General features: G+C 48.0%; 2 protein-coding genes across 8 annotated transcripts in view; one reads left to right on the plus strand and one right to left on the minus strand.

Annotated features, from left to right (window-relative positions):
* The window catches only part of TBC1D7 (TBC1 domain family member 7), a 33083-nt gene extending 30875 nt beyond the window's left edge, over window positions 1-2208 (plus strand). The window contains exon 10 of the transcript XR_012644500.1: window positions 1767-2208. The gene's annotated coding sequence lies outside the window, so the exon portion shown is untranslated. The remainder of the gene's footprint in view (window positions 1-1766) is intronic.
* Window positions 2209-7580: 5372 nt separating this feature from the next.
* Window positions 7581-13934, minus strand: part of PHACTR1 (phosphatase and actin regulator 1) — a 261903-nt gene continuing 255549 nt past the window's right edge. For 6 of the 7 annotated variants that reach the window (XM_074987675.1, XM_074987673.1, XM_074987674.1 and 3 more), the window contains one exon: window positions 7581-12470. In XM_074987675.1, the coding sequence (XP_074843776.1) occupies window positions 12455-12470 (16 nt within the window). In that variant the 3' untranslated portion in view covers window positions 7581-12454. The remainder of the gene's footprint in view (window positions 12471-13934) is intronic. The other variant, XR_012644501.1, reaches the window with a different exon arrangement.

Raw genomic sequence — 13934 nt, forward strand, 5'->3', positions numbered from 1 at the left:
ATCCACCGGGCTGCGGCCACTGCCTTGAAAGCTAGTGTGCCTCTGCTGTGACTGCAATGTACTGAACAGCCGCTAGCCATACCTGCCCAAAATGGACACGAATGAAAACCACCACTGCCAAATTTTAACTACCCCTACCTCTTACCACACACAATAGCACCCAACAGCAGATTTTCCACTTACTCTTCAGTCAGCTCACAGGCCAGACATGCCCCTCACTTAACCACTAACTATCCCCTTGACAGGATGCCCTGTCTGCCCCTCTACTGGCATCTACACAAGACAGTGTTGAAGTGATCGCGCTCGCTCGCGCGCGCTCTCTCTCTCTCTCTCACACACACACACACACACACCCCGTTTACCTTTGATAGCACACCTGGGCCTGAGGGAAGGGTACAGTCCCGTTTCCCCCCCCCCCCCCCCCCGGCTCACCTTGTATCGGTCACTGCTCTTCCAAACTCTCCCAACCTGTTCCTCGCTCTTTCAGTACGGCTACATCTAACGCAGCAAACGCAGGGGTAGGGCAAGCTCCTAGCTTCCTGTGGCTGGCTCCAGGGATGCAGCATTAAGGTGCATGCCCACATAATCAAACTTCGCTAACGCTTGGTTCTCAGTTATGCTGACTGGGATGCTAGCGCCTAAAACCATAGGGTTAGACGGGACTACAAGGTCGTCCAGTTTAACGTTGTTCCCCCCCACCCCCGCCCCAAGATGTAGGATTTGCTCTGTCTAAGCCACTCAAAACAGGGGCACATGGGGTCTGGGTGCCCCCCCCCCCCCCCCTTCGGGGAGGCCACCCCAGCCTGGCTGTCCAAGGCCTGCCCAGTGGAGCTCCAAAAACTCCCTATACACAGCAGGAGAAGCTCTGGCCTGCCTGTTCAAGCCACCCCGCCGCCCCCTCCCAGGCAACAGTCCAGGCTGCCTGTTGCCACTGGTGGGCTCAAGCCCAGGGCCATGGGCTGGAGTTTACTCCCCCTCCCCATCCCCAGCATCCTGATGGTTTCAGGTAGGGCAGAAAGGCAGGTCTTCGGGGTGCTACGTGGGTCGGGTAGGCTTAATTGCCTACAGCTCTTTGGCCTCGCCAGGGCAAGTGCTTTCTAAAGCAGTTTATCTGTTGTCCTGCTGTTCCTGCCAGAGATGGCTTGAGGGGTCCTGGACCAGAGCAAGCAGGAGCCCCCTCCTCCATACAATGCTGTCCCCAATCCACCGGTGATGCCACCCAGGGTCCTGCCTCCCCCCCGGCCACCCATTTCAGCCCCAAGACTGCAGGGAGTGTGGTGTGGTGCTGTCCTCACGTCCCTGGACTTCTGTGGAAAGCTAAGGTTGTGCGGGTGCTTCTTCTGGAGAGCAGCCTTAAGTGCCAGGCTTCCTCTGCTGCCCTGTCGCTTCTGCCTAGTGTGCGTGTGCATCCCCTGGTGAGCAGGGCTCTGTGCTTTTGCTGGTAACACTGGCTGGAACTCCAGGACATGGGCCCCAGTGGCTAACCCATCACTGGTTCTTACAGGTAAGCTGTTTTTGCCTGAGGTTAACTTGCTAGTCTGTAGTTTGAAGGCCCTGCCTCTTGTCCTGGCCGTAGGGGGCCAGCGAGGACAGTTTTTCTCCATCTTTTTTGTGGCAGCCTGGGAAGATGGGTGTCATGTCCTCCCTTACAACTCAACTCCTCTTGCCCCAGCTAAACATACCCAGTCCCTTCCCTCTTTGGCTTTGCTTTCGCTCCCCTTGATCATCTGTCATTCAGGTCTGGACCTTTTCCATTTTCTCTGCAGCCTGGCTGTACAGCGCTGACCAAAATTGGAGAGGCCTGTCCCGTCCAGCAGAGGCTGAACCAGTGCCAAATAGAGCAGTACCAGCGCCCAGGACCAGAGGTGGCGGTGGAATGCGATATTGGGGAGGGAGGCGGGTAGGGAGCAAAGCAGAGGCACACCTGTGCATGCTGAAGCCACTTCCTCTCACTGGCTCTGTCCCTGCCTGGCGTGGTGGCTGGGTCAGAGACCACCCCCCCCCCCCGACTCAGTGCATATTCCAGGAGCACCTACAGATAAATTACTTAGCCCCACCTCCCCCAGCAGCAGCCTTCCAGCACAGTTCCAGCTCTGACTGCCCCTCCCCCACCCCATGCCGCCTGTGATCAGCTGGCTTGCAGGCGGCAGCAGTGGGGGGAGAGGGGTGGAATGGAAATTTGATCATGATGTGCTCTATACCTACAGCTGGCTCATTAATAAAGACGTTAAATAGCCTTGGCCCCGGAACAGATCCATGTGGAACTCCGTCTTCCAACCCAGCATCGTTCCATTCCTTTCTCTTTGGTTGAAGTGGTTCAGCCACTGATGTATCTACTTAATGGTACTTCTGAGCCTGCATTTCTCCAGCTTAGACCATCTCATTGCGCTGTGTCAAGACTTGCTGAAGTCCTGGTGCAGTCTGTCCCTTGCACCCTGCCATCCACCACACCACTTACAATATCAAAGCAGAAAAAAAATCAAGCCGGTGTGGCAGGATTCATGCTGCATCACTCAATGGTGACTGCTAGCGCTCACCCCTTCCCCCTCCCGCTATTTGCAAACCTTTGTTAATGGCCACTGGGGATAAGTATCGTGCCTTGAGGGGCATAAAGATGAAAAACACAGATGTGGTCTATATTCCAAAGCTTGACACTTTTATGTGCTAAAAGTTATTCTATGTGAAGGAAGCTTGTCCCACATCCTCTGCAACATACCATGCTGCCCCCACCCCCACCCCCACTTTCCAGCTCTCCCTGCCTGTCCCACTAGCCATTAGCCCTTTAGAAACCAGCTGTGGGCAAAAACGGTTAGAATCTGAATTTTAAGGAAAAGGGGTTTCTCAAGCATCCAGTACCCCACTCACCTGTCCCACAGTTTGACTCACTAGCCCTACCCTGTGCCCTGAATTTCAAGAGCCTCTGAATAAACAGCTGGTACTGCGCTGTGTCTCTTAACAGAGGGCAAGTCTTAACTCCAGCAAATGTAGACTTGGGTGTTCTGCTCTAATCACGTTATCATTGCCAGTGGACTTGCTACGTTCAACTCCACATGACAGGAGGCACAGAGGCCACATGACCCATTTCATCATCACGCCGTGTAAGAATTTCATTTGTGGGAGAACACCTCTGAGGCCGTAGAGGTCACTGCAGCTTGCAACAATAGCTGAGCCAGGCAAACTATGTCAGTGCTCTCGCTCAGTGGGAATTCGCTTGCCTCTCCTGAGCAGAGTAGGGGCTTAGCATGCGTGAGGGTTCCAGGTTGAGAACCCTCTTGAATGTCGAAGTGTGCGAATAGGGCGGCCCCCTGCTGCTGGGGCTCCTGCCCAGGGCCCTGGGGAAGAGGCCGCTAGCGAATAATTGTTTGCAAAACTTAGGTTCACTCATGCTGAGACCCTACTGTACTTGAAAGCCTGTGATCTGCACTCAACATGTCTGTGCTCAGCTCCGCATTCCAATGGCGCCAGTGTGAGCTCTTGAGGCCTGGTCCAAGTGTGCCAGTTCTCCGCTGCCCACCCAGAGGGGCTCACATGGAGGACAGGCAGAGATGGGCTGTAATCCATCTGGAGGGATAAGGGCCCCCACTGCTAGCTCGCATGTGAGCGCAGTTCAGCTACCTACTAAAGGGCCATGGCCAGGTCCCACCCAGATCCTGGCACCCATGTGAGAGGGGAGAATGAGGCTTACAAGTGCTGCTCATCCCAAGCCCACCCATTGCCCTGGTACCATCCCCAGGCGCTTTCACCCCCACACTCCCTTCCCACAGCGCCACCTCCTCCATGAGCTGTCACTGCACCACGCCTGTCACCTATCCCCCAAATGCCCCCATGTCTCATGCTCTCAGCCCAACAAGCAGTCACCTAGCCACGAGCTTGAGCTCTGTGACTTTTCTGCTATACTCAGATTACATTGTCCCTCCCTCCCTGCAAATAAGAAAGCCCTTCACCAGAGACAGATGAGCACAAATCAGACAAAAATAAGCACAGAGTTGGCTTGTCAAGCCCAGCGTACTCCATTTGGCACAAGAGCCTTAGGAGTTCTTGGCATTCACCTAACTAGAGCCTCACGCTTGGGTTAATACTCTTGACTTTGATCCTAGGAGGCTTATGTGTGCCCTTCCCTCTTCAGGCTAACACCTGATTGAGTGAGTCGTTGGAGCAAAACACAGAGAGGGAGAGAGAGAGAGAGAGAGTGTCCTGGCGGCATGGAAAACCATTGGAAGAGTCAATAAGCCTTAAGCAATATGGGGGGGCTGGGCGGGTCTGCATTTCACAAGCACCTTTGTCAACTGGGCCTAAGTGTAGTTTACGCATCCTTGCCAGCACCCTAAATATCAAATATCTGGGCAGTGTTTATAGAATTTAGCCTAATCAAGCATTATGCAAGGGGTGTGTGTGGTGGTAAAAAAATTGCTGCTGCTACACACCGCTAATGCTGTTCACAAACAGTCAATGGACATTAGCAGAACTACTGTCCGCCAGCCCAGTGTGCCCTGTAAACTATGCTTGGGCAGCCACTCAAGAGAGCTTCAGTCGCTGCCCAGATGATTAGTAGCAAACCCACAGCCACCAGCCATGTGTCTATGCTGGTGAACATCGCTACATGCCTTGGTGCACATAACATTTATTCCACACATGGATGACAATGATGCAAGGGCTTACAGGCCACACGCTGCTAATTAAACTACCATACCGGCCTCCTCTTCTTCGCTAGTTCAGGCTGAAGCTGCCGTTAGCTTAAAAGCAGCAGCTGTTGCTGGGCAGTTACATTGATTTAGCTCTCAGTAGAGTGTGCGTCAGGCTATAGTACCTAAGTATACTCACACCTCTCGCAGTTGGTGCTCAGCTGTTCTGAGCCACTGGCAAATCCAAACAGTCCTAATTTTTAAAGCACTAGTAGTTTTTTTTTTTAAAAATAGGCTTTTCACAGGCTTCCTGTCCTTTAAGAGGGTAGGGATTACAGCTGGCCAGCACCAATTGGGGGTGGCGGGGGGAGGTTAAGGCTGTATTATAAGTGTTGCTGAAATGCCATTGGGCAGCGGGGCCGCATAGACAGAAAGCAGCTAATAGCAAAGCGCAGTTTGTTCATGAGTAGGCACGCTGGCCCATGCTTAATGGCTAGACGTAAGCGGTGTATAACCCAAGCCTGTAATGCAAGCGGCAACTCAGTAATGGTGGTTGGCAATGCATAGGGGGTTGTAGTTAAACAAAGTAGTGTGTTGCTGCCTAGCCAATGTAACACCCCCCCCCCCCGCCCAAATTCATACCTTCGTTTCCAATGGGCTGTCATTTTTCTCCAATATGCTGCACCTGGGTTCCAGTCAGCCTTCCTCTGCGACGTGTCATTCCCTAAGCCACCACCAGAAAAACAGTGCACATGCCCGTCCAGATATGTGTATGTGTGTGTGTGTGTGTGCACGCGCATGCCCCCCGCAACAGCCGCTGAGGGGGCGGGGTTTGATTAGAACCAGCTGAACTACCCCAGCTGCCATGTTTCATTTCTCATCGGGAGTTACGCACATGCCTGTCAGCTGGTCTGCTGCCCAGAGGAATTCACAGCCTTCAATCAGGTGCCTAAAATGAGCGGCACAAAAGCCAGCAACAACGCGACAGGAGCCTGAACGAGCGTTGAGTATCCAACCGGCTGGCAGCTAAGGGCACACTGGGTGGCGGGAGGTGAGGGGGACAGTTTGCAGTCCCTGCTCCAAATGCAGCAGCATGGGAATTTGAAAACAGGCGCCCACACATCCCAGCTGAGCATCTCAGCTATTGGATACATGTAGGGCACATGACAGTTAGTCTGCTGTAAAGCTCTTTGGCTGGAGTCACCCCGGCTGGCTCATGCACCAATGAGGCATGTGCTGAGAATGCGCATGGAATCAGGCCCTGCAGGCAAAGTGGCAGGAAACGGCCTGGGTTGAGAATTTCTCCAGGCCTTAGGCATGCTACAGTGTTAAGAAGCTTGGTGTCAGCAGGCTTTGGGCAGTTTTGTGGGCACTCACTGGTGGAAAGTGAGGCAATGAAGGGCTTTTACTAGTGGACATTTAGGTGTGTAGAAGGTTAGGCAGCACCTGAACAGAGACCTTAAGAATCACAGTGGCAGAAAGTGGTGGCTGAGTGCCTAAATGTCTTTGTGGCTTTTATCCTTTATGGTTTTACTCCCAGCTCCCTAGAGACGCTAGTTCGCATCCCAGGTTACCCCACACTGACTTTACAGGGTGTGCATCTCTACAGAGACAGAGAATCAGCAATGGAACGAGAGGAAACTTGTACTTCAGCATCTCTTGGGCAGGAACTCTCTCACTGCACTGCTCAAAAGCCGGCCCCTTTTATAAAGAGCCAGAAAGTTTACCTGACATTACTCAGGTCCTTACCTCAGTTTTAGTTTTATTTCATTTTAATCACTGCTCTGGTGTGGGGTTGGGACTGAGGGGTTCTGTATGCAGGCTGCCCTGGGGAGAGAGTACAACCCCATCCCTCCCTCATGGCAGCAGCATGGGGCTAGGTGAGCAGTGCCTCCTCATGACAGCTGCAGCACCAGGGGGCACAACTGAGGGAGGGGTGCCTGTTCCCCAGCTGGAGTATGCGTGCACACACACACAAAAACTCCCTCCAATGTATAGTAGATAGCTGCCCATTTCTCCAGCTTCTCCAATGGGGTGATATCTGTCCTGACCTGCATCTCTGGGCCCACCGCTGCCCCCTCCCTGTGGTCATTCTACAGTAGAACTGTCCCTGCTTTCCATCCCTTACCCCCTATGGTCCCCATGAAGTCATAACAGAACAGAGCTCTCCCTTTCTGCTTTCTGAGAAGCCATCCCATTGTCCTGCCCCAGCCAAACCCTGACCTTGCTGTAAGTTATGATAAAAGGAAGCTGTGTGAGAAATTTGGTAGTCCTGCCTCTCACTGTTACAGAGGAGTTGTTGAACAAACAGATACATTTGTAGATAAAGGCACTTGGAGGGGGGAAAAAGAGAGGAGCAGAAGCTCTTTACTCACAAGAGCCTGAATGTGCACTTCTGGAGACTGTTGCTAAATTGTAGTGAGTCTTTGCTGATGCTGTGGATGCCTTTGATTGCTGTTTTGTCTGATAAGAAAAAAAAATCTGTTCTAATACTATCCACCAAGCTTATATGCTTGTGAGACTGCCAGAAGGGGCAGTTCCCTACAGACGTGACTCCTGCAGTGGGAACTCAAAGGAAAGCAAAAAAACCACGACATTCACTTCCCGAGTGGGATTTTTCTGTCGTAAAGACCAATGGGTACGAGATTAGTATTTGGGAAAATTGCAGCTGCAGAGTTAACAGCCAATCTTTAGTCATCTTTGCTGAGCCTTCCCATCAGTCCTGAGCTGATATAAACTGGCTACCTCCACGGCAGTCAGTAGTGCCATGCCAGTTTACACCAGCTCAGGGTCTGTCATCCTGATTACATTCCTTTTTCCCTGACAGGCCTAACACAGGGAGGTGTTAAGTACTTAGAACCCTCTAGCAGGGCTGGTATTTAAACCCCTTTTTTTTCCGTATCTGGCAAAGAATATAACAGAAGGCAAACAAAACACACAGGACCAGGAAATCTTTTTTTAAATGATTTTTTTAAAGAAACTGCATACATCAGAGACCAACAATAATTTAGATACCATGCAGTTTCAGTATGTACAAAATCTAGGACATAGAGATCCAATTTAATTTTCTTTAGTTATTTACATTGTTTTCATACAGCCATAATCTGTTAAATTACAATACCGGAAAAGCACATGATCGACAGTCACCACATTCACTCCTATACAAAGACAAACTATGTACATACACTAGGATATCAGCTGGAAGATGCACCTGACTCTGGAGTAGGCAAGACACACGGAAAAGGAGGGCATGTGTCCCTCGCTTTCACTGTGTTTATAGGAGTGGTAGCTACTAAACTAGAACTGGGTGAGCAGTGGCTAAGATCATTTGCAACCATTTCGGTTGGCCAAGTTTTCATCCTTTTCTTCCATGGATATTTGTACAAAGTTGGTTTATTGGCAGAAACACTGGGGAAGGGTTGTCCTGTATGTCATGACCCTATCTGCATGTGAATCTGGTATCTTTGCGTGAATGCAAGTATTTGCTGGCCACTTTGGAAGTGCTTTCCTCCTGTTTAGAAAGTTTCAGCTGTCCAGGCAGCATGCAGATGCAGTAACGTGTTAATTCAGGTGACCAATCACACCTGATGAAGAGAGAATAGTCAATGACAAAGAGAAGTGCTTGTGTGTAACCCAGAGGGGGAAGCCTCTCAGGGGTTCATTGAACAACTACAAATAAATAAATGAGTAAAAAGAGAAACCTATTACTACTAGTCACTATTTTTCCTGGTAGTGTGTCCCAGGCACCAGATACATAAAGATGGTACAAGTCCTGCCCCAAATGGTTTTTCCTTGAAAGCTACTCAAGTCTGAAATGGATAATGCACTGTACATTGTTCACTTTGAACAGTTCACTCAGTTCCCTTACGTACTGTTTCTGGCACGTAGGTGGAGGAAGAGAGGCCACCATTGCTTTTCAGCAATGTGTGTCACCTTTGCAAACTAAGCAAAACATTTGGATAGAAGCCTTCTGATTATTTTTAACGCAATTCCTTGGTTTTTTCCCCCCTTTTAGTTTTCCCTTCATGCCTCCATAAGTTCTAGAGAAGAGGTTGCATTACACCTTGTAAATATTAAAACACCATTGATTCATTAGGTTATTACCGGTATACTTTCGTTTTCAAAATTGGCATTGTTTTCCCCTCTGTAGTTCTCAGCAACCAATGATGGGCAGATGCAAATTTTGCTCTGAACAACCTATCTTTTGTTTCTTTAAGTCAGCTGAAGTGAGCCGTGTGCTATTATAAACCTTCTAATACCAATGAAACTCACAGCTGATGATTGAATGTTCAGTAGAAAAAAAAACTGCATTATTACTAGTTCTACTTGACCAATTTTTTAAAAGGTCACTCCTTGTTTCACACGGAATAACAAGTACAGTACCATGTGGACACGGCTGTAGCAGAGTATTTGAAGGGAAAAGCATTTGCAACTCCTGCAGAAAATACATATTTATTTGAAAAAAAAAATAACCTTCATTTTGCTCTTGAATGTCTATGAATGTCAATAAAAGTTTTGTAAGCAAACTTAGGGTGCAATGCAGCGTTCAGTCACTAAGTTACCTTTCTGGAAGATGCTACGTCAGCGTGTAACTCCTACTGAACACCCAAACATCTTTAGGCAAATGGGGTGAAGATGTGCCAGCTGTGTAGCATGGACTGTTTGATGCTGCTCCATTGGGCATTTCACCTGGGACCCCTTAGCATTGTGCAGTAGATGCAGAGCATGAGAAATATGGCAGTTCCACTGAATAGGCCTTCAGATCAGAGTGGAACCTCAGTGGCTTCTGCTAGAATGTCAGGCAAATGGAACGATACCTGGAGTGCCTTCCACATCGTGTCTCAGTGCAAACAGAGCACAGCAAAGCCTGAAAAATCTTTCGGGCAGTTCAGTGCTAGCTGGTTTTGGCCTTTATCTCCAGCCACATGTTAAGTTTGTAATACTGAGACCATTACCCACTGCCAGGCCACCACTGTACACTAGAAAACCACTGAACAGGGCCAGTTCAGTCAGACTGCCAGACCTGCAGGGGCACTGGAGGTCGCAGCAGGGCTTTGACACTCCAGGGACAGGCTGTATTGCCCCTGTGGGCTCCCTCCACTAGTGCCTTAATGGTAACTGAGGAGTGTGTGGTGATGGCAGAAGCTTGAGGCCTTGTTCCCTTATTTCAGTCTCTCATTCTTCCTGCTTAACAAGAAACGCAAACCCACCCTTTCCTTAATGCTTCCCAGCAACCTGCAAGTTCTGAATACTATGATTTCTGCTGCTTCTGCTACCTCCCGCCACTGTGACAGCCTGGCGGAGAAGCCAGGCTGGTGGGCAGCTGTGGGAGGTTCTGATTCCTGGGGCTTGCAGCTGTTTGAAGCAGCCACGTCTCAGAGACATTTTATAATGCCGTGTGCACATTCAAATGCCAAGACCTTTGTTTTCTTCGTTTAAGCCAAGTATAAGCAAATGTAATAATATGCACACCTGTTATTTCAGGGCAAAAACACCTGCAGCGATATGAGCGAGGCTGGGTACCTGCTCTGCAGCTCCTGCACTGTGCTGATAACATTGAACACCAGGTTTTCACTGCTGCTGAATGCTTTTCTGAGGAACTGCATTGTCCTTCCCCCACTAACTTTAATTTGCAATGTCCTGTAAGCGAGTCAGTCAGAACTGATCACCGGATGATCAGATCATACACAAAGCAGGGCTGCCTCAGCCTAAGATAAATCTCCTTCTCCAGGATGTATTGGGATGATTATTTTCTTTTGACAAGTCCAGGCAAGTATATCCTGCACACGTGATGAGGATACAGGAATCACCTTTATTTTCAGGCAGCAGGGCCACTGCTAAATGCTAGCTGATCACTTCAGAGCCCTATTCCCTCAAATGGATATGAGGCAATAGGGCAACTGTCTGTACTTTGGCTCCCATGGGAATGGTGGAGGAGACTTTTCCTTTCTAATTAATGCCCTCCACCCTGTAAGAGACACTCGCTGTTCCCCAAATGCTCATTCACTAGTCACACTGTGACCTCAGATGAGACTGAAATGGTTTCACTCTTCTCAGATGCAGCTCAGTCCTGTCAGGGGCTGACCAGCCTCAGGTCTTAATAAAATCACTAGCCATCAGTTCAGATGTCATTTCCATGGGCTTTCTGCTCTTTGCTGAGTTATGCGGCATTGTTGCTGATTTACGGCAATGGAAGTAGGACGAGAAACAAGTTCAAGAGCAGCCGAGAGTGCTCTGCGTATAAGGGGACATGTGCTGTCCCCCTGTTAAGACAATCTCAATCTGATTCCAACTGCTGGTCTGAAATCAATGGTGGGGGTGAGTATTGTATGACCAGGGCACCCTAGGGAAGTGAGAACGGGAGGGAGGAAAAGTGAGAGGCCGGGTGTACACATCTCTCTTACAAAGGATACTTCTAAGAAACACAGGCCTCCCTGAAGAGACTTTCCATAGCAAAACAACAGGCGTGCTAAAAGGAAACATTTGATACTGTTCCACAGACGTGGTCCCGGGCTCTAAAACCTACAAATGTTACTTCAGCATTTGGGACCACTTCTATAGAGTGCAGCAGTGTATTTGCTCACGAGGGATAGAATCACGGAGATTTCTTTCCCACTTGTTAGATTTCTACGGTGTCAGGGATGGAGGCTGCCGTGAGTTGAGCCCTCTGGCCCTGAGTGATCATTGCACGTGGTGCTGAAAGGTAAGCGGCCATTTTCATGGTTAGAAACATGCCAGTATAGGAAGCCTGTGGGCTTTTGCCAGTTGCCTGTGTTCTAAATATTGGAAGCAATTCTGAACCATCCATAACAATGCAATAGTACATTTTTGTTAAACCAGGCCTCAGCAGAACTGAGAACAGATTATTCTCAGTATGATTGAAGTGCAGGCCCTTACATGCCCCTATCTGCTCTTAAACATCTCACACCTACAGAATAATACATATCCCACGGATGCCTTGGACGTGAGTCACTGGTGCCTTACACCTGTGTGAACTGAATGGGAAATACAGCCATCGTGATTTGACTGTGCTCTACGCACCCTTTATGAACACTAGGCATAACACAGGTATAAATGACTACACAAGATCATGGCAGTGCCTTTTGGTTTTTTTTTTACCAATATCGTTGTGACCATGTTTGGAGAATCATAGTTCAGGGTGAAAAACCAATAGTTGAGTGAAACCAGCCTTCAGGAGAGAATGCTGTTCCTGTTCTTGTCAGTCAAAATGATGATCTAACAGTCACACATTCCTCCATGGAAAGTGAATTTCATTGTACTCAAAAAAGGGAGCAGGTCCTTAGTGCAGTTCTCTTCCCTCATCACCCTTCTAAAGTGCTCAAAAATGGAAAGGAGTGTTTGGACTTAGCATTGCCATGGGCCTCTTGGAGACTTCACTTAGCACAGTTGTTCCCAGAACACCACCACGTGCCTCAGCTTTCTTTGGAGTCAGGTGAGAGATGCTTGCAAGGATCCAGGCTGACTGAAGACAGAATGGATGCATTTCCAGCTGGGCTTGGACACATATGGCGAATCCACATGCCAGGAAGTCATAAAGATAGATGCCAGCTCTTGGTATGATTCCCACCAGGGGTATTTTGTATTATCCAAGCTTGTGCCAGCAGATCTGATGATGCAGCAGTACCCATCACACAGAAGTACAATTGCTATTTTGGTTCCCCCCTTATTTTCATTTGTTTAATTAATTTATTTTTAAAAAGGCAGTTCAGAAGATTTACATCGTACGTAACAGGAAGTGAGTAACACCAGCACTTACGGTTCTTTTTAGTTAGGTTTTAAAGACAGCATAGTAGTCAGGTAGAATTGGACTGCTACGGTCTATGAAACCTAAGAGAGAGAGGCAGAATGAAAAATTCAATACTTTGCAACAAGGTTGTTCCCCCCTAGTATTCTATGTCATCAAGAGGGTGCCATTATTTAATGGCTTAGGGCAATAACACTGGACACCAGGATTACTGGGCTCTATTTTCAGCTCAGGTACTGTCTCACTGTGTGACCTTGGAAAGGTCATTTAAACTTTCCTGCTCTTCAATTTATCTATCTGGAAAAAAAGGGGTGTAGCAACATTAATACTTACCAAACTCCCTGAGCTATGAGGCTTTAAGGGCCTGATCCAACGCCTACTGAATTCAATGAGCATTTTTGGAACAGACCTTTAGAGCTTGTCTACATACCAATCATTCCAGAAAAAGAATGTCAGCATGTCATTATTCTAAAATAGCTATTCAGCTTTTAATTCCCAGCCTACCTTACTCCAGAATAACTTGCAAAGGCAAGCAAATCCTCACATCTTCAAATTATAGACTTTACCTAAATGCAAAGTACTATTATTCATTAATATTTAAGTTTAAAGAACTATTTGAAGTTAATTTTGCAGCTTTTCTGCAGGAACTGTTTTGCAATGTGCGCAGAGACTTTTGTTGTCAGTCATGTATGTTTATTTTTACAGTGTTGGTCTTTGACTCTTTCATCAAGTAATATATCCATCTCTCTAGAAGAGCAACACTCACAATCTTTGTGTGTGTCATTATCCTAATGATAAAAATAGATAATTACGTTCCTAATGATTTTATAATGGTGACTTATCTGAATGTAAGAAAATTACTCTCTTTCGTGTAAGTGTGTTTCGTGTATGTAGGTTTTTGTTGAGACAAACAGTGCCCACAAGCCTGTTGAACTTTAGATGAACACGTCTCTGGGTTCAGTTATGATGGGTTTAGTTTTCAGTGAGCCCAGGCTCAGAGCTGAAGAAATCAGAACCAGCTTATGGACTCAAATGGATACCAGATAAAATTCAAGCGATTTCAGTGAATGGTCTCCTCAAGTTTTGGAAACAAAGCAAAATTCTGGATGCAAACCCACATGAACCAAACAGAAAGAAGATTCACACAGTCACACCAGCAAACTAAATGTTTAAGATTCACAGGTATGTCTGCACTACAGTGTGCTGTAGCTGTGTTGCTGTGGTTCTACAGTGCAAATATTTACTATAGTGACAGAAGGGGTTTTACCACCACTGGAGTAAATCCACCCCTCCAACAAGCAACAGCTGGATAGTAGGATCCTTCTGCTAATCTAGCTGTGACTACCCCAGGATTAGTTTTTCATAACCCTGAGCAATATACTTAGTTCAAGGGTTGGCAACCTGCAGCTTTGGAGCTGCATGTAGCTCTTTAAGGAGCCACTTGCGGCTCCCAGCACTGCTGCCACTAACTTCTCTTGCTGCTCTGGAGGCTTCTGCTGCTTAAACAATGCCCACAGTTAAAGAAGACTTTAGTTTTATTATTTAAG

Source organism: Carettochelys insculpta, chromosome 2 (assembly GCF_033958435.1).
Source record: "Carettochelys insculpta isolate YL-2023 chromosome 2, ASM3395843v1, whole genome shotgun sequence".
In the NCBI taxonomy this organism is placed as follows: domain Eukaryota; kingdom Metazoa; phylum Chordata; order Testudines; family Carettochelyidae; genus Carettochelys; species Carettochelys insculpta.